Source organism: Natator depressus, chromosome 8 (assembly GCF_965152275.1).
Source record: "Natator depressus isolate rNatDep1 chromosome 8, rNatDep2.hap1, whole genome shotgun sequence".
Classification (NCBI taxonomy): domain Eukaryota; kingdom Metazoa; phylum Chordata; order Testudines; family Cheloniidae; genus Natator; species Natator depressus.
In genome coordinates, this window is record NC_134241.1 from 9,250,154 (window position 1) to 9,277,801 (window position 27,648).

General features: G+C 40.8%; 1 protein-coding gene across 1 annotated transcript in view; it reads left to right on the top strand.

Moving 5' to 3' along the window:
* The window catches only part of COL23A1 (collagen type XXIII alpha 1 chain), a 340,793-nt gene extending 313,757 nt beyond the window's left edge, over positions 1 to 27,036 (top strand). Inside the window, exons 8-27 of the mRNA XM_074961985.1 lie at positions 2,774 to 2,800; positions 3,244 to 3,270; positions 4,486 to 4,530; positions 5,462 to 5,524; positions 6,483 to 6,527; positions 7,101 to 7,178; positions 10,605 to 10,658; positions 11,692 to 11,736; positions 12,235 to 12,315; positions 14,000 to 14,062; positions 15,274 to 15,315; positions 16,366 to 16,392; positions 17,084 to 17,155; positions 17,270 to 17,323; positions 18,950 to 18,976; positions 19,492 to 19,545; positions 19,998 to 20,084; positions 22,098 to 22,175; positions 25,082 to 25,120; positions 27,016 to 27,036. Of these exons, the coding sequence (XP_074818086.1) occupies positions 2,774 to 2,800; positions 3,244 to 3,270; positions 4,486 to 4,530; positions 5,462 to 5,524; positions 6,483 to 6,527; positions 7,101 to 7,178; positions 10,605 to 10,658; positions 11,692 to 11,736; positions 12,235 to 12,315; positions 14,000 to 14,062; positions 15,274 to 15,315; positions 16,366 to 16,392; positions 17,084 to 17,155; positions 17,270 to 17,323; positions 18,950 to 18,976; positions 19,492 to 19,545; positions 19,998 to 20,084; positions 22,098 to 22,175; positions 25,082 to 25,120; positions 27,016 to 27,018 (1,011 nt within the window). The 3' untranslated portion in view covers positions 27,019 to 27,036. The remainder of the gene's footprint in view (positions 1 to 2,773; positions 2,801 to 3,243; positions 3,271 to 4,485; positions 4,531 to 5,461; positions 5,525 to 6,482; positions 6,528 to 7,100; positions 7,179 to 10,604; positions 10,659 to 11,691; positions 11,737 to 12,234; positions 12,316 to 13,999; positions 14,063 to 15,273; positions 15,316 to 16,365; positions 16,393 to 17,083; positions 17,156 to 17,269; positions 17,324 to 18,949; positions 18,977 to 19,491; positions 19,546 to 19,997; positions 20,085 to 22,097; positions 22,176 to 25,081; positions 25,121 to 27,015) is intronic.
* The last annotated feature ends 612 nt before the right edge of the window (positions 27,037 to 27,648 follow it).

Consider the following 27,648-nt stretch of genomic DNA (forward strand, 5'->3'; position numbering starts at 1 on the left):
TATTCCTGCCATGTTAGTGTCAGCACAAATGGATTCATTATGCTTCATTAGTGTGGAATGTTTGCCTAGCTCAGACATGCATGTAGTTTTTGGCTTGGGTGTCCTATTTACTCCCCTCCATAACTACACAGAGCAAATTATTTTGTTTGTGCCATTGCTTGCTAATTAAAAAGTATGCTAAGCTACACGTTACCAGAGATGGACAATTGTTGAGCTTAGAAAGTTGTACAGGAAACTGAAGCAGTCAGATACTGCCTTGATACATCAGCCCTCTCAGATGCACCATAAGACCCTGCATCACCATAAAGAAAAGAGGTGAGTCTCTTGTCTTCTAGCTCTTCCAAAAAGCTCCTTTGCCCCCACTTTCCCCACCCCTGCCTCCTCTGTGACCCCCCTGGAGATACAGGAAAAGGTACACTTCCAAAATTTGGATTCTAATTAGTCAAGGAAGTAGTTTTGCATTTTGTGAATTTTGGGGTAGTTTTTATTTCCGCTGAGATTTTTTTTTAATTGGTGAAAATGTTGTTAATGCTCCTTACCAGCGTCACTACAGCTACAATGCCAAGATGAGTTTCACAAGTATCTAATTGTGAAATTTGGGAACAGAATCTGGCTGACATGATGATGATTCATTGGTGCCACCCACTTCCCCTAGGACACAGTTTATATTTTTCAGGGGAGGGTTAATTCTTAAGGGACACTGTTGGTAAATGTGAATTATTTTCACTCGTTTTCCTACACCTTCCTCAAACCAAGAAAAGAAGGTTGAGAGAAGAAAAAGTTCTGAGCATTGAACCGTGTAGAAGACCATGAAGTATTACACCTTTGCAGCATTAAAAAATATGAGGTTTTGGTTTTGGTTCTTGGGGGGTTTTTTACACCTCTGTATTACCTACTTTGTCATATGCAACAAAAAGCAAGATCACTCAGCATCTGAAAGTTGGTCAAAGAACCAGAGAAAAAAATTATCCTGGATATCCCAAGTAAAAGCAAGAAGAAGCAGAGAAATCACAGCGAAGACTGTGAAGAATTTATTGTCAACAGACAAAAGAAGGTTTGGAAGAGAGAGAGGGCCCCCTGGAGATACAGGAAAAAACGGCCCCAGGGGACCACCCTAGGGGGTAGTAAGTGCTGCAAGGACTTTGCCGAATCTACTTGGATGTGTTTGGTTTAGCATAGGTATCACCCACAGTGGAGTGGGTAAGGTCATGTGCAACCACAAAATGGGGAATAACTGGTGAGGTGGTAGTACTGTGGAAAAGGATCTGGGGGGTTATAGTTATGAATCACAAATTGAGTCAAAAATGGAATGCAGCTGTGAAAAAGGCTGATATCATTCTGGAGTGTGTTAACAGGAGTGTTGTATGTAAGACATGGGAAGTAATTGTCCTGCTCTACTGGTAAGACCTCAGTGGGAGTACTGTGTCCAATTCTGGGCACCACACTTTGGGAAAGATGTGGTCAAATTGGAGATAGTCCAGAGAACAACAAAATCAATAAAAGGTTTAAAAAAAACCTGAAGAAACTTAAAACACAAAACAAAATTGGGCATGTTTAGTCTTGAGAAAAGAATATTGAGGGGGGACCTGATAAGTTGTCAAATACGTTAAGGGCTGTTATAAAGAGGATGGGGCTCAATTGTTCTCCATGTCCACTGAAGGTAGGACAAGAAGTAACTGGCTTAATCTGCAACAAAGGAGATTTAGTCTAGATATTCAGAAAAGCTTTCTAACTGTAGGGGTAATTTAACTCTGGAATAGGCTTCCAAGGGACGTTGTGGAATCCCCATCTTTGGGGTTTTTGAAGAACAGGTTAGACAAACACCTGTCAAGAATGATCTAGGTTTACTTGGTCCTGCCTTAGAGCTGGGGGCTGGACTTGATGACCTCTTGAGGTCCCTTCCAGCCCAACATTTCTATGATTCTGTGGTGACGCTAGCACTGTAATGAACTGACTGTTTACTCTCTATCACCTTTTAAATTGAACAGTAGTTCATTTCCACCTGTTACAACAACTCAAACAGCTCTAAATTCATCTCCTCAAACCATGGAGTGAAGGGATTTCCTTCCCAGCTAGGTACAGTTGTTGTAACGCCCTTTGGACCGTTTTCTCCTTCCTAGCATAGGATAGCCACTTGGAAACCTGTCTGTTAAGATCCTGAAACCCACTCTAAATAACTAGTGTTGCTGACTCACAATGTGACAATAGATCATGGCAGTTGTGCCTGTTTATGTCAGGGATGAATTTGTCCCACCGCCTGGAATCTAATCTATATTATCTCATAAACAGCTATATTTACAAACTACTCTAATGCTGCTTTACTGACCAATCACCTGCTTCCCCACCAGCAGATTATTGGAAAGCACTGATGATGTGGACATCCTCCGTTGACCATATTTTTGAGTCCCACTATGCAATATAAAATAGCCGACATAACCAAGCTCAACAAGTTCACCTGTAACATTTCAATTATTTGTTCTGTGCAGAGGTCTAGCATGGAGTTATGGTACTGAGTCAGGTTCCAAAACACTTTATGGGTCATTTTTCATACATAAAATATAAATCTTTAGGGAGCATTTTCTTTACTATTTGTGGTGTAAAGTGCATTGATACTGAGAGTGTTTGTCTGTAGTAATGTTGATAAATAACAAAAACAGACATAGGCATCCTCGCCATTTTCTACAGAGCTGTAAACATTTGTAGACATATATTTTTAAATCCTGTTATGCTTTTATTTCCAAATAAATATACTGATAAATTTGACTTTTAACAGGGTGTAAGGGGACCTTCAGGACTAAAGGTAGGTGGTAAACAGTTTATTATACCTCTAATTTTAACAAGGCAAGAATCTTCAAAATGCCTGTATGTGCCTGGGCAGGGTTGCACACATTTTTTCAGTTTGATGTAATCTCCTCCTCATCAGTTGCATCTAAGAATTCCAGGGAATCAAATTGGCCATAACCTGGAAACTGAAAAGTTAATTTTTTATTGCATCTTCTGGACAGAAAGTATGCTGATTGTTAAGAGAAGTAAAACAATGAAATTTCAAATGAGGAGGGGGGAATTTGCTTTTTTAATTTTAGCATACTGTAGGCACACTGGATTTTTTGGCATTTCAGGAGAAGATAATGTAGATCAATAGCAGAACAATATTTCCACTTCAACTGATAATTTTAAAAATGAATATGATTATTTCATGTTATCTCTCTCTTATTTCCCTTCCTTTGTTTTTCGTTTTTGAAGGGTGAGCCTGGTTTTCCAGGGAGAAAGGTAAGATATTGATTCTTCTTCCTTTTTTAAAAAAAAAAAGTTCACCACCACACAAAATGCTTCGTGAGCCATTTGTAGAAACAAGGTTCAGCGAGGCCCTAGTCATGGTTGATTGCACTGATTCACACTTTATATTCTTCAGGATTTCTAGCACATGTTCAATTAAAGAATAGCAATTCTGTGACCTTGAAACAGACATTGTTGTGCCATCAGCAAGTTTTTCATTATGGTGATCAGCCCAGAAGCAGTAATTACATTAGCCCCATCGACAAAGAATAAAATAGCCAAAATGCCACACAAGGTTGTAGATGTGAGCCCTTTTGCTGAATTAATTGAAAATAAAATGGGTGAATTTTTGAGAATGCTTCTCTCCATCAGGCCAGCATTGGTCAGTCTGAATCTCTCGTAGGACTGACCAAACAAAGACATCACCGTACTCTGAGGAGCGGAGCCCACTGGACATAATCTCTGTGTTTGGAGAAAGTATACTCTCTGGCAAGGAAGGAGAGCAGCTTACACACACACTGTCTGCTCTTTTACAGGATACTGGCCTTTCATCGAGGAGGACAAACTGTTGCTCTGAGTAGCCCACTGAAAACCAGGGAGCCTTGCATGAGCAATCCTGTCTATCCAGTTTTTATACTGGTGCCCAAGGCTGTTCTATATCAATGCCTCCCAGAGAATTGAAACCAAAACTCCAAAAGGCTCATGCCTTATTTCCTCCTTACTTCCCTTAAGGCAATCAAGGACTTGTGTGTTTCTGGGCAGAATTTGCCTCCGAATCTTCAATATATAAGGGTTAAACTCTATCATTCTCTAGTTATGAACAATCTTTAATTTAAACGTAACAATGAAAGCAAGTGACTAAGTGACTAGCTAAACCTGTGAATCTCCTTTTTGACAAGTTAGAATTTTTAGTGAATATAATGCATTCAATTTCCAAAATGCAGGTAGAATCTTCACGTATATTATGGGCCAGATTTGCAAAGGCCTGTTGACTTCCAATCAGAGTTAGGCACTTAACCTGCTTAGGCTCTTATGAAAATCCCAAAAAACCTAAAAACCCTGTAAATCTGGCTCTATCCCATGAGCGCATCAGAGTTATGGTGATAAGTATAATTGAGCTCTTACCCAGTGGTAACATTGGCTGGCATATTGACACCTGTGTATTTTCACGGTTTAATAGACACACTATGTATATTTTTATTTCACCAGGGTGATGATGGGATCCCAGGACAGCCAGGGCTTCAAGGGCCTAAGGTAAATTTCAGCTCTGTATCTGTCTGCCTGGTGGCTATTTTTACCATCTGGTACCCCTTGCTGGCCAGATATCACAGTCAATGCAGATTGCTCCTAAAGCAGAGAGTCATAAGCAGACACTTTTGATCTGAAACTAAAAAGAACAAAAAAGGAACAATAGACGTGTAATCTATACACCTAGCGTATTAATGCCAATTAAAATATTTTCACTTGTCGTTTGTTATCTGTTGACTTGAAAGTGCTGACAGTTACTAACTAAATGATAACACAGGGTTTGTCTACACTGCCATCAAGGGGGCATATTTGCAGCTTTTGGGGACATGCCTGCACTTTAATCTAGCTAGCTTGGGTACCTGAGCAGTGAAGCTGCAGCAGCACAAGCTTCAGCACAGGCTAACCCTGCAAGTCATAACTCAGATTATTAAATTAATGAATTCACAGTTGTGATTGCGGTGCAGACATACGCTACAAGTTGTCATTTAGAACCTGATCTTGCAGAACTGAATCAAGCAAAGCCAGTGGGAATTTCCTTGACGTGGGAATTCAGGATGTATGTGGTCTTTATAATAACTTCACTTCAAGAGTATAGCAGACTCGGTTCTGTGGAAGTTTCCCATTGTTCACATGTTCGTGGTGGCTGCCTACTAGGGACTAGGTTTGCTGGTGAATGTGTCCTCCCCTACTGCGTTTGAAAGTCTGAAAGCTTTATTTTAGTTTTTCAAATTCCCTTTTGGGCATGGGCAGCACTTGAAGACCTTTTAGAATAAAAGCAAAGCTTTGATCATTCCAGTATCTGTGTAGAAGTTTAAGATAAGGCAAAAGTACTGTAACCTTAAGAAAATTGCTTTCTGTCCTATCAAGTTAGACTTAAGATGTTTTGGCTTCAAAGTTCATATCTGGTAAGGTTCAGTGTGAATTATCTTATTTTCAGGGAGAGCAAGGAAGCACAGGTCCCAAAGGAGAGAAAGGAATAGATGGATTGCCAGGATCAAAGGTAAATAAAACACATGTTCATTAAGCTGGAAGTTGGTCACAACAGCATTGAGGCAGTGGGTTTCAGTTTAACAAGAGTTTTAAACTTTTGTTTTCTAAAAATTGCATTAAAATGGCAAAAACCAAAACATTGCCTGTAAACTTTCACTAACATTTTACCTTTTCATGGTGGGTTGAGACAGAGAATAGAGTTCCAAAATCACCACTTTCTGACATTTTTGGCTGCATTGTCTTGCAAGAAATCTGAAGATTCTGTCCTCTGCTTTGCATGTTTTGATTAATACTATATCCATTTTACATAGTTAGCATTAGTGTGTCTCACAGTTTTACTTTTTCTTCACAACTGAAAAGAAATGCACCAACATGACCAGGCTGTATTGAGCAGTGACAACATAACATGTCTGCCCTTCATGATCAGCTGTTCCTCTACAGCTGCTTTTGCTTTAATGGAATCTGCATCCAAGTATGTTTCTGCTCAGAGCAGTCATACTCCCCATCATGCATAAAACTATTCAAAACTAAGGGCTGGAGACAACCCTTAGCCATTCTACTTCTAAATCCATAGTAGCAGTGCTGATTTGTGCTTGCTGGTACTTCTGCTTCAAGCTGGTATCACTCTATTAGGAACTCTTACTTTCAGGTTTAAATGCTTAGCTATTGAAATGGCATCACTTTGTGACTCGGAAATACATTAAGTCAAATCTGTATAAATGGTTTTGCTGTCTTATATCTGATCAGGCTGGGTTCTTTTGTTGCCAGCTAGATTATTTTAAGGTTATTTTAGCAAGGCATATGCTTCTAAATATCTAAAATCCATTTGTTCTTGACCAATTGGAGTTTCTTATTGAGACTATACTTTTACCTAAAATAAGTATTTGACATGCAGTAAATGACTTTTTTCATAATACTTCTGACTTTCCTTATTATTTCTGAATAATAAATGTGATGTTCATTTTCAGGGTGATCCTGGTGAGAGAGGAGGAGATGGACCCATTGGACCAAAGGTATATGATCGTTTGTTTTTGCCTCACTAATTTAGACTCTTGTATTCTCCTTAACATGGGTCAGTTTCCTTCATCCAACTCTGTCTGTCATCTGTTGCCATATAGTTGAAGGGTTCAGTACTGCATAAGAATAATATGGAAGATGGAGCATATTAAAATAAATCACCATACAGATATTGAGCCAAATTAATGCAGATAGCTCCTGTGAAGTCAATTAAGTTGCATCCAGTTTTACTATTGACCTCAGAGAGGTGCTGACCACTTGCTGTCACTGAAAGATCCCATGACTTTTTTTCATAAGAATGAGGCTGTACCAGTCAAATTCCAGCTTAGGTAATTACATTCTGTCTGTCACTCAACTTATACTTCCAGGTCCTTTCAGACTTTGCTCTGTATAGTTGCATTCTTGGTATCGATTGCATGTGTAATATTTATATGGAGACAAATACCAAAGTATCTAGGGGCCAAAATAGTACTTAACCCTGTTCTAGCTGTTGTTTTCATGCTGCCCACTTTTCAGGGGGTAACACCACAGCTGTTACCACAAAGTTTGCAATTTGCCTTTGTCTCCAGGGTCCACCTGGCCTGAAGGGTGAACAGGGAGATACTGTAATAATTGACTACGATGGCAGAATCCTGGATGCACTCAAGGTACCTCTGCAATAAGATGATGATGATAATTTGTTGTGTGCTCCTGTTCTTAACTGGAATTGAATTAACCAGCTGAGATTACTGCACCAATTGAAATCCAGTGAATCTGAGAGAGAACTGATCTTGAGACATATGCTAGAGTAGCTTGGGGAAGTTAGTTTACCCTGCAGAGTTTGGTTGATGCAGTGATCAGGACCTTGCAGACTGATGAGCAAGAATTGCAAGATAGCTAGGAAGGTTGAACCTCACATTGTCCACACAGGACCCTCTCTTTCCTCAAGCTACTTCTTCCCCACTGATCACCGTAGATCTGAGCCTGAGCGAAGCCCCATAATCATTAGCATGGCTGCTGGGAAAGACACACCCAAAAGCCAAGATGCCCCAAAACTGCTAGTGTGTATTGTTAGGGAATCCCTGTGCTAAGGATTTTGAGGCTTCTTAGAGTCCCAACAGAATAGTGCTGTCTGGTAGTGGGAGCAGAAGTGTTTTCCTTGCTCTACTGGGAGTGGGGGAGTCATCACACCCTGCAGAAGATAGAAGAGGGGAACAGGGACATAGTGGACATAGTTGCCTAAACCATATAGCCACACCCAAGGCACTTCTTTGTAGGAATTACCACACAGTGCCCCCAGAGATGTGGGGAAATGGTGAAGGTCACCCAGTCTCTAGGAAGAAATGGGGAGCCATTAGGCCAATGCTTCCTCCTGACCTAGGAGGCCATTTAAGGAACAAGGGTGGCCTGGCAGGAGGGCTGAGTGAGAGGACAGAGGGCATCAGGTGCGTTCCTAGGAGTTTGCAGTGTTCGGAGACCACGCTGATGTGTGCACTAGAGAGGGCTTGGTTAGATGGATGTATAGAAGCAGCACAGACTACCTCAGCCTGATTTGCTAATGTTTACAGTATGGGCTAAGGTGCATGAACATATTGAGTCACTGTGAGTGGGTTTGAGGTCAGATGCCACTCTGTTCCCTGTTAAGCATGCAGGTGTAGCCTGTGGTATCATCAAATCGTAGGACTGGAAGGGACCTCGAGAGTCCCCTGCACTCATGACAGGACTCAGTATTATCTAGACCAATTAGACTAAGTATTAGCTAAGGCTCCAGGCTAAAGCAGCCACAACAGTAGGAACAAGAGGTTTTCCCGCTCAACTGCTGCAGGGTGGAGAGGAAATGCAGAGGGAAATTGACACGTTTGTCCCTAGAAGACCTGTTTGGGGACTAAGGGAAGCAAGCCAATCAGGTGTTCTTACTCCCAACTAAGCAGAGACTGTAGGAGTAGTAGTCATCCAGCCCCAGAAGATACTGGAGCTAAGAGTACAGAGGGATTGCAGGCCCCAGCAGGACTGTGTCAGCCTGGTGCTGATTGGGAGTGGAAGGACTGAGTGCAGTGACAAAACTTGACCCAGGAGCCCTGAAAAATCTGCAAATGTAAATCAAGTTTCAGAGTCACCACAAAACCTTGAATCAGGTGAGTCTCAGGATTTGCGGCAAACATTTTGCATAGCACCCCCCTAGAGACGACTGAAGTACTTGTTCTCTAAATGACACAAAAGTGACTTGAGCCAAATCTGATCTGTGCCCATGACTATAGTGAGATCGTACATGTAAAGGAGGGTACCATTTGCCCCTTTGTCTCTGTCAGTTATATAAAATGAAAAAAATAAGACAAAGTATCCAGAAGGAAAATTTCCTGAAGTTCATGTAAAGGAAAATGATGCCCCCGTTGTGTAGCCTGTATTTGCTATGCAAGAAAAGAAGTGAGACCACGTTTAATGCTGCCATTTAGCAAAGATTAAAGAAGCTGAGTAGAATAAATATTTAATTACAGACACATTTGAAAACCATTTTATTGTTTTATAACAGGCTGCAGGGAAACATAAAGTGATGGTAATTACTGTATGCCAGATGTCTACATGGGTTGCTTGGACAGAATAGCACAGCATGTGGCCTTGTGAATGGAATTTGTGGACTGAGATCATTGGAAAGCTTCCACCAAAAGTTTGGAGTTTCAGTTTACTAACAAAATGACCCATGGTCTCTGAGTCGGTTGAGTTTCATGTGTGCTGCATGTTGAGATGCTCAGGGATATATTATTAAAATGTCACTGACCTTGCCTTTACCGTTCTTCTGCTTATTCACTGGGATCTCAGCCATTTCTCCTATTTACCCATTCATTGCTTCTCAGTGAACAGGCCTCTTAAAAACTGTTTTGTTTAAATATAACCTTGTGAAGTACAACAATGGGGACTAGGAGCTCAGAATAATGCAACACGTTGCTGGTTGGTTTTCAAGCTGAAGGGGTAGGTGTCTGATGTGGTGCCATTTAGGGATCCCTTATAAATGACAAAATACATCCCCATCAAAGGATTTTCAAACTCCTGCTTTGCAAAGATCTCTAGTAAGAAGAATAGTTTACATGAGCTTGCAAACTTTTAGCAGAAGGTTTTCCTGCTCTTACTATTCATGTACACTTTTCTGTTTCCACTACTTTTTAATCACTTCATATGTGGCATAATGGAACTCATGTTTCACTACCAGTAGAGTTGAGTTGAATTGGCTGGTTGATTTCAAACATCATGGTCATGTTGAGCCATAGATAGGCAAAATTCCCTCATCTAGTCTACTGTCCATCTGAATTGGTAGGCACCATTCCTCTTGGATGTGTTTCCAGCATAGGATTGGCCAGTAATGAGGGGATGGAAAAAGTAAGATCCCCACAGGCAGGGCCGGCTGCAGGCACCAGCTTTCCAAGCGGGTGCTTAGGGCGGCATTGAGAAAGGAGCGGCACTTCCTCTGGCCGCAGCGGCAAATCGGCGGCAGCTTCTTCCTTTTGCCGGCCACGGCGGCAGTTTTTTTCACTGCTTGGGGCGGCAAAAACTGTAGAGCCAGCCCTGCCCACAGGCAACAAGACAGATTTTGGACCAGATCTACTTATATCTAGAAATGTGTGCCGTTTAAGCACGTGTATTTCAGTGCTAGCATGGCCCTCTACACCAGATTGGACACAGTCTTTTTTGAGTTAACATTTCCGGTGATGTGGGAAACAGCCTTGTCTGTTTAATATTAGCTGATCTTGTCATGGACATTTGTGCTATGATAAGTTAGACAAAAATTACTATAAATCTATGGCTACGTCCACACTTGGAGTGTTGTGGGGGGGTGATTTCCAGCTTGTGTGGTATACTCTGGGTACTAGCCTGTGCCAGTGCTTGCTGCTGCCCCTGCTACCTCAAGTATGCTACCATTTTCAGCATCCCAGCATGATGAGATCAAGCTGGGAATCACACCCCTGGCTCCAAGAGTAGACGTAACCTATAAGAGAAGCTGCGGTCATGGTTAATCCCCAGAGTGAAGTGAACGTGTGCTGGATTAGTAATGATACTCTAGACAGTTATATTTATGCCATCTTTCTTTGCTGTGTTTTCAGGGCCCACCAGGTCCCCAGGGGCCACCAGGGCCTCAAGGAGCTCCAGGACCAAAGGTTGGATTGACCTCTGTTATACAGCATGCAGCAGATACTGTGCCCCCTCGCCACATCCTGACATCGATCCTCATGCAAACCTCCTATCAAAATCAATGGGAGTTCTCCATGTGGAACTATGGCGGGATGTGTCCCCTTGTGATGACATCTTAGAGCAAGACTGGAGAAATGTCTCTCAAATCACAAAGGGTGGAAGGCAGGAAAGGACTGAACCTGGGTATTTTAACTCATGAGTCTGTCTGCAGGAAAGAGAGCATTCTAAATTCTCCTCCTCTCTGAACAACAGAAGCCTTTTACCTAGATGCAAAAGTATATTTGTTTGTTTTTTTTCTCTGCATCGCTGAGCCAACACCCTTCTGCTGGCCTTGTCTGAATGAATGTGTTTTACTGTATTTGGAAGTGAGCCCATACACATTCCTGTATATATTGGAGTGAAATTCAGGCCTCACTGAAGTCAATGGTAGTTTTGCCATTGAACTCAGTGGAGTCTGGATTACGCCCATTGATAAAGAAAATGCTTGTGAGTATGCACTGTGCTTGGCTATTGATCATCCTAAGTTCTAAGTTTTATCTTGTTTTCTCCTATCAGAAGCCATGTTCTCACACCTAGCATGTCTTAGTGTTTCGCATACACGTATTTAGTATCTTACAGTACCAGCACCAGTACCATCCACTCTTTGTGAAATGGTCACCCTCATTCACGGTCAAGATCAATAGGCAAGAAATAATAGTCAATCAGTTATAATTTCTTATAACAAATATGCACAAAAGTATCTTACTAGGAAATGATATTTAGATTGGTTCAGAATAATGTACATCTCTGCCCATCAGTTCAATCCAAATTCTACTTGACTAATGAAACCTGGTACTTCACTTGAAATAAAAAGTTGCCATTTTCTACCTCACGCTGCTCATAAGCTGATGCCCGTCAGACTCCATACAAAAGAGAATTTACTTTTACATCCAGTTCTTTTGTGAAATTATTTTCTGGTTTCATTTGATGTTATACCTTTATCCGTTTGTACTGCTTTAGGGGGAGCTTGGATTGCCTGGTCCACCTGGCGTGGATGGGGAAAAGGTACTCGATGTGTGTGGTTTATAAAATTGTGACTGTTGTGGTATGACAGTAGGAGTTGAGTTAAAAGAATTCCTTACGTAGCCATGCTAAGTGCAGTTTGCAAAACTAAATCTGAGCATGCAAAGACAGCAATCTTCATTGCCTTTTCCTTATGGCCCCTTCAGTCAGTTATCAGTCTACAGGATGCTGTTCAGATCCCACACAAGTTGAATTAGTTTTGTGTAGCTCATGAGACACTCTCTCAAATTCTTTAGGAAATCTTAAATTTCAGCATTCTCTTCAGCCACTAAATTAAATTCTACTGCACTGCAAAATCAGTATTTACAATGTTTAATATTAAGGGATGTTTACTGATGTGTACTGAAGAAGTAGTAATATGGAGAAGAGGGAGCGAAAGGGGGAGGTATCTGTTGCCCTTTTATATTTAGATAGATAGATCTGTATCTATAGATATAGATCTACCTTTCTCCTAATAAAGCTCTGTTCTGTGACCTGCAGGGATCTAAAGGAGACCCAGGAACCCCTGGGATAATGGGACAAAAAGGAGAGATCGGAGAAATGGGCTTGTCTGGCCTACCGGTATGTCTGTCTGTCGGTATATATACATTGGGCTTATTGCCTCCAGCATATTGCTTCCATAGATGTGTTACATATCTAGATGCTTTGTTAGTTTAAATTACATCCCTGTCAAACCAGTATTGCTGTTAACTCACAAGCTTAGTTCTCCTTGTTAATAGTAATATTAATTCTGTGATATGTCAGAACTCTCAAGGAGCTGAAGAAATATTTGCAAATGGCATTGCTTAGCTAACATCACTTTTAGAATACATGAAATGATTCACTGACAGAAAACAAAGGTGATTAACTGAATAAGAAGAGGTACATTTTTAGCGAGGGGCATAAGGAGTGAGCTGCATATTCACCACCACTGTTGTTTCTTCAGCAGTAATACTATAATCAGTACAGTACAGTAAGATATGATTATTATTGTACAAACTTATGCTAGGCATTCTCCCCATGTTCTTCTTTCTCCATCTATGTGTTTTGTATCTTGAGTAGCAGCCACGAAAGATACCTTGTTCTTCAACCTGTTTTCCATCAGTACTGTAATGTAAGTTGAAAAATGCACTAGCTCTTGGAAAATGTGAAGCAAACTCACTTGAGGGGACAGAATTGTGTTGATTTAATAAGGAGCAATGTGTGATGTCTCAAGAGGTTTTCGATGGAAGTTGAAGAAACTCATTTTCAGCTCCCCAAAGAACATAGTTCTCATAGACCCATGCAAAGCACTTAAAATTATGTGCTTAACTGCCATTTGAAGTCAGTGGGACTTAGGCATGCCAGTGCCTAAGTGATATAGTTCTGGGTGCCACACTTTTTAGGAAAGATGTGGACAAACTGGAGAGAGTCCAGAAGAGAGCAACAAAAATGATAAAAGGTTTAAAAAACCTGGCCTGTGAGGAAAGGTTAAAAAAACTGGGCATGTTGAGTCTTGAGAAAAGAAGTCTGAGGGGGGACATGGTAGTCTTCAAATATTTTGAGGGCTGTTGTAAAGAAAATGGGGATCAATTGTTCTCTGTATCCACTGAAGGTAGGACAAGAAGTGATGGACTTAATCTGCAGCAAGTGAGATTTTGGTTAGATACTAGGAAAAACTTTCTAGCTATAAAGGTAGTTACACTCTGGAAGCTTCCAAGGGAATTTGTGAAATACCTGTCATTGGAGGATTTTAAGAAGAGGTTAGACAAACACCTGTCAGGGATAGTCTACGTTTACTTGGTCCTGCCTCAGCCCAGGGACCTGGACTTGATGACTTCTTGAAGTCCCTTCCAGGCCTTTTTAGGGCTTAGAGTTAAGTATGTGCTTAACTGCTTTGCTGAATCAGAGCCATAAACATTAAGGATCCAATGGTGCAAGTTGCCCCATGTGGGTGAAAATCAATGCAGCTCTGTGGTGATGGCGGGGGGGATCGGGTCTACTCATGCAGAACACAACATGCAGGATCAGAGCCTGACAAGTCTGTGTCATCCCTGAGCTTCAGCAAGACAATGGAAACAGTAGTTTTCCCAGTAGGGAGGCCATGTTAAAAACCTTATTTCAGCAAAATGCCCTTCGCTCATGTAACAGTCCCACTGTAGTGAATGAGAATTTTGCTTGAGTAAAGACTTCAGGATAAGGTGAAGAAAATATATTTTTCTCTCTTCATATAGCCTTTTTGGAAGCCTGGGATGTGTAAACTCAGCATTATATTTTTACCATTTAGGGAACTGATGGGCCAAAAGGAGAGAGAGGAGAAACCGGATCCCCGTGTTTGCAGAACAATCATGTAAGACATTAGCACAGTGTTGTTGATACTCTCAGTATTACAAGAAGTCGGCGTGTGCATAGGCTGCAGTTATATTTTTAGTTCTTTAGGTACAGTAATGGTAATGAGCAAAACACTGTATTTTCAACTAGAACTGATGCACAATTCTTCGTCACAGATGCAAAGTTAATGTTCTTTTTAGCCTTGGATTGTACATTGATCACTGAAGTGTTGAGCAGCGATGTGGTAATTAAGTGCTATTCTTGTGACTTTATTGCCTTTTACAGTATATACACATATATTTTGTTTAAAAAATAATTAAAAATGAGCAAAGTTGGTTTCAATTAAAGCTTTTTATTAATTACACCAGAACTGAGATTATTTGCTTTTAGTCAAATTGGAAGCCATTCTTCTCAGGTCTGCATGAAAAGGGATAGATTCCTAAGAAAATTAGAGAAATCACATTTCAGGCACTTGTATTTTGTGACTAGAAAATGGATTGAGTTTGAATAGGTTCTTCAGTTGTTTAGGGCCGGATCCACAAAGGTACTTAGGTGCCTAAGTCCTGTTTTTAGGCACCACTATGATCCAGCTTGGCTGCTGCCTCACCTTGTAAGCACCTAAACTCACTCAGCACCTAAACTTTTACAGTAAAAGTTCCCTTGGTGCCTGCCTCTGGGCCCCAGCGTGATCCAGGAACAGGGGGAAGATAGGCACTCTACGCCTAACTTGCCTGTAGGGCCCCGTCAGGTAGGTATGCTCAGAGGCTAGCACTACACAAAATCCTGAGAGCGGGAGGGAGGACATCCCTGATCTCCTTTAGCTCAGTGGATAGGGTACTCACCTGGGATGTAGTAGACCACTAGTTCAAGTTCCCCCTCTGCCTGATGAGGAGAAGAGGTTAGAGTAGAGAAATGCCACCTTGCAAGTGAATGCACTAGCCTGTAGAGTCATTCTTGCTTTCTCTGGCCCAATCAATATTTAATTAAAGTGGAACTTCAATAGGAGTATTTGAGAAGCACCCATCTTAGAATATCCCGTAGTTCAGCTGTCATATTGGTCCAGCAATTGTCATTCTTCTCCTCCTTGACAAGCCCCTTTGTGAATCCAGGTGTTGTTAACTAAAACTAGTTAAACAATAATCAATGACCACACTATTCATGTGTTAATATGGCACAATACAGTACATGCTAACAACCCACTTTAATATATAATGAAATTCCTATTTTCAGATCATACCGGAACCAGGACCCCCTGGATTGCCAGGCCCTATGGTAAGTTATGACAAACGGCACCTACAGTAGAGAATGTCTGAAAATTCACTGACACATTAAATTTATTAAAAAAGGAAGCACTTTATTGTCTGCTATCCTACGCACTTTAGACTTCATTGAGCAGTCCGAAGAATTAGGGACTAATGGGCCATAATGTGGTTCCCAAACTAACTTGAGCACTATTTCTTGTGTTCTGTAAACTTTTCTCTAGAAAGGTATGAATGCTGTGTTTCAGGCCCTGATTCAGGAATGTACTTCAGCACTTTTGTGTAATTGTATGCAAATGCACATGCTTAAGTATCATAGGGCTTAAGACTTGTATTTGCAGTTGATATCAGCGCATGCCCCAGCATTTTAGGAATAGAAATGGCAAGAACTGTCATCAGCATATACACATGTACAAATTAGGGTGGATTGTGGTCCTACTGAAGTCAAGGGAATTTTGCCATTATAGGATTGATACCCCCTGAGCTTCTTCAACAGAGACCTCTAAGATGTCTGGGAGGTGGCAAACATAGGACAAAACAGAGCCTTGAGATGTGCCAGAAGATTACAGACTAGTCAATGTACTGATCACATTTGTAGGTGGGAGAAGGAGGCAGCATGTCTTGGGAACTATTCTGAGGCACTGAAAGACCGTTTAATTAAGATACCACCTATAGCTTCAGGAGAAGGGATCCCGAAGGTCTTTTCCAATTCACTTGGATTCAAAAGGATATTAATGTTGGGGTACAGGTTAAGCAACAGAACGCTTTATAATTTTCCCTCTTCAGAAAGCCTTCTGTAGCCTTCTTTATCCAAGGTTAATTTCCAAGGATTTTGTGTGTTTATGCAAGAAATGATTTTTCATTCCTATTGAGTTGGTCTGAGAGAGACAAAAAACTACCATCCACCTTGAGAAGAAATGTTTGAGATTAAATAATTATAATATATCACTGCCAAAGACAGATCTGTGGGTCTAACACACAAAATGATTGGGGAATTGCATTTGATTATATTTAATTGACTTAAAAATCTGTTTTTTCAAATACACCGTTGTCTTCCCTGCAGGGTCCTCAAGGAATCCCAGGTCCTAAGGTGAGTCAATAAATTAAGTGTTTGTCACACAATACTTCCAGGCTGCTGGTGCATGACTGAGAACAAAAAGGGCTATGATCAAACATAGGGGCTGGGTTTTAGAATTGCTGAGCACCAAAAGCATTCATTGCCTTCAGTTGCAGTTGTGAGTGCTCAACATTTTTGAAAATTAGGCCCATATTGTATCAACAGTATTTCCTCCAAATCGACTTATGAACTTGAATCCTCTTTGTTACTCTGTTTGCGCAGAACATGTGATGTAAACTGTTTCCTAACCCACACATTTAAACTTTTAGTTCCAAATATTTCTCATGTGATGTATTCAAGAAAACTTACTGTCCAACTGTATATATAAATGCAAAGTATGATATGTTTACAGGGAGGCAGGGAGATAAACTTCAGATAGATCAGAGGTATCGACTGTACTGCTTTTGCATGAAATGGAGTTGATGTAGTAACTGGCTTTTTCCTTGTCCAAGTACTGTAATCCTGATCCTAGATAATGCAGTTCACTTTTACATTGGTCCTGACCTGTCCTCAGTCACATTGGCACAATTCCTCTGGCCTTCAATGGCAGTTTCACCAAAGCATATGAGAAAAGAATTGAGCCCAGGGTATTTATAACCTACCCAGTCCAATGCTATTATGTACATGCTCTCCCCTTGGTAATTGTCACTATCTTTTCATGCAGGGCTTGGATGGTGTAAAGGGAGAAAAAGGTGACCATGGTGAGAAAGGGGCAACTGGTGACACTGGGCCACCTGTGAGTAGCTTGGTTTGTATGTGGGAAATCTGCTAGCTTGTATTCTTTTTGCTACAAAAAAAACTTTTAGTATCAGTTTTCCAAATCCTTCTGATAGATCACTTTTCTTTTTAGGGTCCTGCTGGTCCCCCGGGACTTATTGGCTTACCAGGCACCAAAGGGGAGAAGGTAATAATTCAGTAGGGAAAGGGAAGATGAAAATATATTGTAATTATAATGAACTGACTAGAGTGTATATGCAAACCTGCTCTCTACTGGGTATAATCAGAATTTCAAAACTGTGGGTCACAGGCACTATACTGTTAACCGCTAACAGGTGCTCCTTTAGCTCAAGTAGCAGAGGCCTGTGTTTTGGGAGCAGCAGGATCTGAGTTCTATTCCTGCTATTTCTTTGACATTCAGAGTGGCCACAGCATACAGCATGGTGACACAAAGGAAGTCCTAGGTACCCATGGAATTGTTGGATTATGAGTACTTCATAATCAAATGAAATCAGTCCTTAAGGGGTATACACCTGCTTTGAGACATTTTTACTTTGACACAAAAATATTAAATTAATTTGAAATCTACTCTGCAGTCTGCTTTGGCATCCATCTCCTAAGCCAGTTAGCTAATGGAGTGAAGAGAATTCCTAAAGATCTAACTCTCAAGTTGAACCAAATATACCCTAATTATAGACTATATTGTCATTTTAATTATTAAAAAATCCAATTTTTGCTGAGAAGTAGACTGTCAGCCATAGAGTCCTCAGCAATCACTGGGTTCCTGTTAGCCCTGTTAAATAAATATCATAGTACATATATTCAGAGAGGACTTAAATCACTAGCGAATAGATATCTGATGAGAGAGCTTTATAGGCTGAGCAGGGCTCCATCTACAGAGCTTATCCATAAGACAGAAAGGTAAGCCAAATGTGGTTTTGAGCAGCAGAATGCAGCATAAGGCCCTTTACCTCCCTCCAGTTTTCCTTTTGTGCACACATTTGTTATTCTCCTAGTAGATGTGTATGACACAAATGATGACAATCTCAGATGCTATGTTCTCTAGGGCATTACTGTATTTAAACAGATAAAGATAATCATAGACTTACTGAACCAAATTCATCGCTGGTATAAATCCAAAGAGGTTAGTTTACTAGATTTCTTCTTTTTCAAAGGAGTCTGTAGTCGGCTGTGCTGTAATTAGTGTCTTTAAAATTCTCCAACCACCTTCCATGTGAATAGATATTAATGCTTTCTCCCATTACACCTTTCTCGCTAGATTTCTTAATTCCCCAAAATTTGCTTTCCAGAAATCTAATACGCATGTACAACTGCATTCTGTGATGCTGTCCCTTATTATCTGGATCTAGCTAGCTTTAGGTCACGGTTCCAAGCCACCCGATAATTCTCTCTCTCTTTCTTTCTCTATCACTTCCTATCAATTGGAAGTCAATAGAGTTACACCAGGGACAATTCTGACCTACTTTTGTCACACACAGAAGATTCTAAATGGTCCTGTTTAACTTGTCCACATTCCCCATGTTCCCAGGTAACATGCACCTGCATTAAGGAGCATTATTATCAACAACAATACAAAATCATTTGCCTATCAGAGCTGCAAAAAATACTTTCCCTTTAACTCTCTCCAGCCGTTTGCTTAAATATTAGTTATGTACATTTATATTGAGTCCCAACAAAACTACAAGACACAGAGTTGACATAGTTATTTTGCCAAATAGTTCTAAGTTTACATACAACATAAAAGACACTTAACGTGGCATCTTTTCTTCTTTATTTTTTTTTATAACCCCAGGGCAAGCCAGGGGAACCAGGATTAGATGTAAGTATTTGATATGTTGTTTTAATTGTGGCATCTGGGAACATCAAACATTAAAATGGGTGGTGTGTTAATTTTACAAATACTTATTTTCCATATAGGAAATACAGCACTTTATCTCTCATTTTCAATTAAATCTGCTGTGCCCAGAGGAGAGATCTGGTGGATGAGAAGTGGACTTACTGTAACACACTTATTGCAGTACAGCCATTAGACCACTCCACTTCATGCCCCACAAATGTAACTGTGCCACAGCTTGATTGAATGCTACCTAATAGCTGGATGAGGAATTTCAACTTCATTAAGAATGTATCAGAATAACTAAAATCCCCATCCAGGGGATATGATACCATGAAGGTATATTAAACCATGAGCTTTCCCCCAAAGAAGTCAGCCACTGATGTGTGTAAAATATGTGATTTCTTTCTAATTGACCTTGTGAGCTAGCATGCATTTGATGGAGTTGTTTGGAACTGAACTTACAAATACCTTTCTCATTTTTAAAATTCTCTTGATAGGGTTTCCCAGGACTACGAGGTGAGAAAGGAGATAAAAGTGAAAGGGGAGAGAAGGTCAGTATATTTTATATCTTTTCTGGTCACAAAGGGCCAGATTTTGTCCACACAGTCATGGCAACCCTTTTAAGCCAACAAGGTTAAAACAATGTAAATAGAAGAAGTTGTTTGCCCAAAGTTTATCCATGAAAATACATTTTTTGGTGTGTATCTATATGTACATACATACATATATGCCTCTTTTTCAATGGAAATTCATCAAAATCAACATTCCAGCAGAACATTTAGATTTTGATGAATCGGCATTTTCCAACAGAAACCCATCCCATTGGAAAATTTCCGACTGGTTCTAATTATGGGGTTTGTATCAGGGTAACTACTTCAGTGTATCTATTCCCCATTGTGAATCATTCCGTGAAAATGGTAACCCTGGAAGTCTTTCTCACATTAAAATTGAACTGTCATCCTTCTGTGTCCAGTGTGGCTTAACCTTTTTATTGTGTCAACAGGGAGAAAGAGGAATACCTGGCAGAAAAGGAGCCAAGGGGCAAAAAGGAGAACCAGGCCCGCCTGGGTTGGATCAGCCTTGTCCAGTGGTATGTCATTGTTTTGCACAGGGTGAAAGCTTTTCCTTACATTCCATGTCACCAAGAGTACCCATGACACTCTTCTCTTGACTCTGCTGTCTGTTGGAGGGCTCTGTTTGACAGCTCAGTTAATTTTCACTAGATCAGAGCAGACGGCTATTGTTTTCTGACTTTTTTTTTTCAGTGTTTCTTTCAATCTGCACTGCTGAGGCATCAGTGCTCAAGACATATCGGCTCACTGTAATGATCCTTTACTTGCCAGATAAGAACTGGCTGCAGTAATAGAGATAAGGATCTTGTGTTAAGGACCTTCTCGTTATATTTAAAAATCAAAGATAGATGTGCAGTAGATAGTTCACCCTTTTAAAAGAGTGGTGAGTGATTTTAGCCCAGCACATCTCTGTTCAGATCTTGGGGATTTGGAGGACAATGTGGTACTGTGAGAAGATTAGATATTGAGTCAAATTCATTCCTCAAGTCACCAAACATTACTTGAGGTTGCATTGGGGTTAAATTTGGCCCGTTTTTTCCTTCGGAAATTGATAGTTGATTGCAGTGCAAATTTCTCAATTTATAAATTAACTCAGGTTAAAATTACACACCCTTTCCTGCGAAATAAGGACAGTTCATGCATTAGTCCAAAGGCCATGTTTTAGGGCTGGTTTGGCAATCTTGGCACATTGTGCTACCATGGACAAGGGGCATCTTTTCATTGTGAATTCCCCAAGCTGTCAGTGAGTCCAGGCGAGAAGGCATGCTGTTGAGTGGTCCCTCTGACAGCTTCTCAGAGTGGGACAGCGACTAGCACCAAAGGGCTGTCTCTCCTCAGACAGCAATTGGGACCAGTTGAGAGTGAGAGAGAATCAGAGAATCTTCCTTCCACTTCCTCAAAACAGCTGGTTTTTCGAGACCAACATTAATCAAACTTACTGTGTATGTTTCCAGAGTTTCACATTCATTTGATAGGGCCTAGATCAGTGGTGCGGCCCGTGAGGGTAATCCGCTGCCGGGCCACAGGATGCTTTCTTTATCTGAGCGTCCACAGGTACAGCTGCTCACAGCTCCCAGTGGCTGTGGTTCGCCGTCCCTGGCCAATGGGAGCTGCAGGCAGCTGTGCCTGCGGACGGTCAGTGTAAACAAACTGTCTCACAGCCCGTCAGTGGATTGCCCTGACTGGCCGCGTGTGGCCTACGGGCCACAGGTTGCCCACCACTGGCCTAGATAGAACAGTTAGATTCTGTTTTATGTCAAGGTAGACAGGTGATTGAGTTAATATCTTTTATTGGACCAACTTCTGTTGGTGAAAGAGACAACCTCTCGAGCTACAAAGAGCTCTTCTTCAGGTCAAGATAGTCCTCCTTCTCTAAACTACTGTTTTCCTTGTACCTGTAAAATGGGTGTGTTGTTGCTTATCCATCTTGGTAAAATGCTTTGAGAATTATGGATGAAAGTTACTGTTGTTATTTATTAAAGGAACATTGTTCAAATCAGTGGTTATAATTTACTCCAGCCATAGTGATCTACTGTGAGGTACTTGCTTTAAACAAGGTAAAGTAAATGATTCTTTGTTAGGCCTGGTCTACGCTTAAAACTTTTGCCAGCATAGCTTGTCAGTCAGAGATGTGATTTTTTTTTTCTTCCTTCTCCCTATCTCTGACCAACAGAGCTGTGCTGGCAAAAGCTCTGGTGTAGATGCAGATATGCCGGCATATCTTACTTTGTTCAGGAAACTGGCATAAGCTATACCAGCATTTGTAACTCATTTTGGCTTCTGTAGATCAGCTTTCTTTGTGTGTCAAATTATTTTACTTCCATGGTTTTAACTTTGCTGTTACAAAGTTATAAGAATCTTGTCTGATGACAGAGTTGATAGTGTCTAGATGAATTTACTATTCTTGTCATCAAAAATAGATTTACAGTAATTTGAACCCATTTTCTTTCTGTTGCTGATTAAATTATGTCTGTTTAAGTAACTTTTCTGTGTCCTTCATCAATCTCAACAAGCAGTTCATTTTTAAACAGGGAGAACGTAATCTTAAAGGCGATAAAGGGGAGCCAGGCTTACCAGGCCTGAATGCGTTGAGCATACCCTGCCCTTTGGTATAGTATCTCCTCTCTTTTCCTTTCTTGCATGGCTCTTGTGTCTAATTGTTTCTGCAGCTGCAAAGCCCTTTCATGATGGATATATGAGTGCCTTCCCCTAAAGAGAGATGGAAACACACATTAGATTCAGAGCCAGTTTGTACTTCTATGGAATGGTGGTCATAGGAGTACACTGACAGGCCATGCATTGAAAGAGCATTTGCAGTGTCAGAATCCAGTTGCCCGCACATATTGGCTGTCAAATCAACAGATTAAAGTGCAGATTATGTGAAAATATGTGTGCTTGGCTGTGCTGTGGAAAGTGACTCTGCATGGCCAACTGAAGGAGTTTGCTGTAAAAAACACAGAAAAATATGCATGTTTAGCTGGTCTATATTTTTCTTCCAAGCAACCAAAGGGCTGTACACAGGCATTCTTCCACAAAGTTAAACAGGTTCCTACATGGATCAAGGAAACCAAATATATACGGGGACCCCAGTGAACTTTTGACCTTTGCCCCTCAGAGTAGTTTTATCTACCAAAGTATTTCCCATTCAAATTACAGGGAATACTTCAGTACAGGTAAATACCGAGGTGTGGTAAATATCAAGATTTTAATGGTATTCACTATAGATGGAATCTGGTTTCTTCTGCACGTAGACAGTATATACACTTGCTGATACAGTATTTCCATTTCCTAACTACTATGCATATGGATTACAGGGCTGCCCAGAGGGGGGGAGCAATTTGCCCCAGGCCCCACAGACAGGGTGGCGGCAATTCGGCGGCGGGTCTTTCAGTCCCTCTCTTCCTCATCGGCAGCACTTCGGCGGCAGCTCAATTGCTCCGCTTCAGTCTTCTGCAGCAATTTGGCGGCGGGTCCTCCTGTCCTCTTCTTTCTTCGGCAGCATGACTTGAGTTTCTCTTTTTTTTTTTCTCTTCGTCGCTTGGGGCAGCAAAACTAACTTTTTTTTATGGAAGGGGCCCCTGAAATTGCTTTGCCCCAGGCCCCCTGAATCCTCTGGGCGGCACTGGTGGATTAACTTATACCTTATTGTTTCAAGACCCTTCGTTTGAGTAGTTGTCATCCTGCACTTTCTGACCTGCTGCATAATGTTGCTGTGTGCTATTGAACAGGTTTCAGTCCAGGAGTAGATAGCATGCTCCCTGTGTAGTGTTTGCAAACTAGTTTTTATGTCTGTAAAGTGCTTTGGGATCCTTTGGGGGGAAAGGTGCAATATAAATGCAGGTGATTATTATTATTATTATTTTATTATTGCCAAAATAAATATACGGGTTGTATATTTTTAATGAAAAGTTCCTGTCTGGGGCAAGATGCTGACTTTTCTGTACTTAACAAGCCAAGGAAGGAGAATGGGTCATACTTGAACGCTGAGTCATCTTGCCAGCAGGAAGTGCAGGACAAGACAGAGTAGGCTCAGGGTTGGCTTTGACTGATGGACGTCTGAATGTAAGAGCGGGATTCCTACTCCAATCCTCCAAGCTCCTCCCATCCCACTATAACCCCTGCAGCAGAGGGCAGGAATTTACCTCTAGCAAATACAGTGTTCAAATGGTTTGGCGAAGTGCTCTCTTTCAAAGGTACTTCATCAGAAATTCAAAGTTTTATGTGGAAGCAGCACAAAGACCAAACATGTTATAATCACTCTGTAATGATATAAAAGATGTGTTACTATAGCATGACCTGTGTACCATGACATACGTAATGTTGGGAGGGTGTCATTCCCCTGCCACATCTGTCACACTGGGCTTCATGTAGGTTAGGTTATCTTAACTTATGAAAGTTAATGCAAAATATAAGTAATAGGCTGTGAAATGATGGGCAGTAGCGGCCTGGTTTTTAAAAGGAGCAGCCCAAAGTCTATGTGCATTTTTCACTTATATTTACCCAGAGTTACCATGACTGTGCACACAGACCTGGTATTTGCACACACAATAGCTAATTAGTTACCTTTCTACCGACTTATGTGTGAACACCCAGTTTTCACATGCGCACCCACAGTAATTACATATGCAGAAATGCACAGAGATGGACCTCATGCTCTTTAAAAATCCAGCACCAAAACCAGAGTATATATAGGTGACTTAATCTACTATTTCTTCCAATGTGGCTTTGAACTGGAGAGTTGGTTCATATTCACATCTAGCCCCTTTCCCTTCTAAGGATAGGTTAATTAATTCGCTTGTCACATGCACGTGGTTAATTTTTTTCCCCTCACTATAGCCAAACTTTACCACCATTCTGATCTTCACAGGACTCTGATACCTCTGTCAGTAACTAAGCATGAAAGGCCCAATCTTTACACCCATACTCCCACTGAGTAGTCTGTTACGCCATGAGTCATTATTATTTGTATTACTGTAATGCCTAGGCAACCTGGTCATGGACCAAGACTCCACTGTGTGAGGTGGTGTACAAAAACACAACAAAAGGATGGACCCTGCCCCAGAGAGTTTACAAGCTAAGTGAAATCTTATTGAAATCAGTGGAACGACTCTGGACTTCTCAAAGGGATTAAGTGTTGCAGGATCTGACTAAGAGAAACTGAGATTTCATTTAAAAAAAAAACTAAAACAAGAAAACCACCAAAAGCTGTGTTCCTGCAGAATTCCCTCCATACATGCTTCTGACCGCATAAACCCCACAGCCTTTTAAATCAGGTTGTGAAATGAATTCACTGTGATTCCAGGTTTTTTTAATTGCTCCTGATAACTAATTGTTTCTCTTGCATATGTATTTTTGTTTTTATACAAATATATGTTTTTGCATGGTAATTAGAGTCAGTCTTTGTCGGTTGTTCTGCTGAATCTTACATCATCATGATGAATGGCCTGAGTTTTTTTTCAGCATGAAACTCAGGTAACTTCCAATAGAAATGATACCTGTGAATTAATTTTTTCAGGGACCAGATGGACTGCCAGTACCAGGATGTTGGCACAAGGTAGAGTGAAACTCCCTGCTTTGTCAGTGGTTTGAATTTTATTGCATTTTGAGTTTTTGTTTGTATTTCTGAGCTTCATTTAAACTGTGCAATGGAGAACGTACCTTACTTAGAAATTGCCATACCAGATCAGAGCAGAACTTCTGTATCCTGTCTCTTACAATAGTAGAACCAGATGCTATAGAGGAAGTGCAAGAAACTCCAGAGCTGACAATTGCTGAATACCTTACTCATAAACCGGGTCCATAAAGAGCCAGTTTTTTTTCAGGCCTGGCTTTACCAGGGCTCCATTTTTGCACTTGCAGTTTAGGGACCCAGTCATGTGCATAGTTAGTCAGTTTAGTAACCTGATTAATATGGGTAGCTCACATTTAGGTGAATGGGATCATTCATGTGAAGAAAGCTATTCAGTGTGCAAACGTTTGTCGGTTTGAGCCCTGGGTCACTTAGAGCTCTTTGTACCTGATTTGTAGGCACACTTAGATGTTTATGCATCCAAGTTGCCTAAATTACACTGACAAATATGTGCACCTGCCAAACAGCTAATCTTCCCCAGAGAGTGTAGGGGTATGTGTACAGCATGTATATATAGTCCATTTAGGAAATATAATAAAATGAAAAAAAATTTAAATGTTGAAGTTGTTCTGCACAAATGAAAACTAAGTTAAGCCCAGATTTTTGAAATAAATGTCCCCCACTCTAACCAGGCAATGCAGAATAGGGATTGTGCCAAATGCTTCCTCAGCAATAAGTTTCAAATAAATGTATTAAAATTATTTTCTCCCAATGTAAAATCCTCTTGATGCCATCAACGAACCACAAAGTATTTGAGAATATAGCAATTTTTAAGAGTGTATCATTTTATGACAGCACAGATGCCATGGTTTTCAAGGATGCCATAGTGCTTGTGAAATTACTGTCAGGGATAGCTTTAATGAATCGGGAAAGGTGAAAAGCTTGTTCCTGTGCTGAATGTTCCCTGCCACCTCATTAGTGAAGGTGGTTGGCTCAGCAATCTGGGTTTAACTTAATTTTCATTCTAGTTTTACAGAGGGCTCTGTTAAGCCCTCCCCATACTCTAGCTTTTAGCCATGATTTAGAAACCAGATAGAGTTTTGGTCTCTTTAACTAAGTTACAAATCATTCGATTTCATACAGGACGGGTGCTGGAACAATTTTATAGGGGTGGTGCTGAAAACAGAAACCCTGTATTTGGCTATTACAACTTCAAGGCAGGGGGTGCTCCTGCACCCCCAGCACCCCGATACAGGAGTTTTTCTGCCATCACGATAGTGCGTCCACACCTACCACATTGCCTGAAAGTGTTTGTACCAGTGCATTCTAGGAAAATCTGGGCAGCTATTCCATAGTGCCTCAGTAGTGGGGATAAAGCACCTAAATGACATGCACACAAAAGAGCAGCAGCACACAGAACAGTGCATCCTGGGATACCTAGTGCACAGACAGCTAGGAAGGAGGACTGCCCAAACCAATTGCCTGGGTATGGTTAGGGCCTTTTCTCCATACCACTAAAGGACAGTACTGTAAACTAGTTACAGGCAGAGAAGCATGTGGCAGACTAACACTCTGGCAATGCTGGGACATTAGTAAGTGTTCAGCTACCAATCAGATTTTAACCATGTGATATGGGGATATAAATCAAGTTCAGAGCCGACCACATCACTAGCTGGTTACAAACTCAAGAATGTAGGCAGGGCCTTAAAAGAACAGTATTTAATTCTATGTTGATTCATTTAGTTGTTTAATATTAAAAAGCCAAAAGGGATCAATTCTTACAGCATTAACAATAATTAACTACTTTGTGGTAAATGAGTGTAAAGAAACATTCCTGTCTTTGTGATTAAAACATTGTCTGTCTGTGTGTTTTTTTTCAGTGATCTCTAATCATGAAGCATAAAGTATGTAAATAATGTGACATATTTTGATCTTTTAATTTTTGTAAAGAAAAAATCAACAGTAATATATTGAACTTTTTTATACTGGATGCTGTCATTTATGGACTTTAAAAATGTTATAAAGTTTCCCAAGCCCATAGGACATGCATGGCAACATTGGGAGTTTATGTACAAACAAGCTGCAGTGGATGGGAATAATCGTATTTGCTGCTAATGCTACTGTGTGGACTAACAGTACTGAGACAGTTTGTTGCCTAGTGTGCCTTAGAGCATGGAGGAGAGAGATCCCTCTCCTAAATTTGGCTTTCAACTCTGCATTTCTGTTGCACACTCACTAAAAGGGTGAAAAAACATGGCTGAAAGCAAAAAAGAAAAGAAGAATGCAGCCCTAGAAATGAAAGAAACTCATTTGTCACCCGGCCGAGTGAAAGGACTTTCAGCGGGCAGAGAAAACAAGGCCAACCCCATTCGCTGCTACATGCTCCCACCCTGATGGAAATAGTAAAGTTTTGGCTCAGTATGATGAACTCGGCCATCTGTGCATGCTTCAACTACTAATGACAAAACTTGTATCTCGGGAAGAAATTTACATTTAACTTTCTGGGGTGTGTG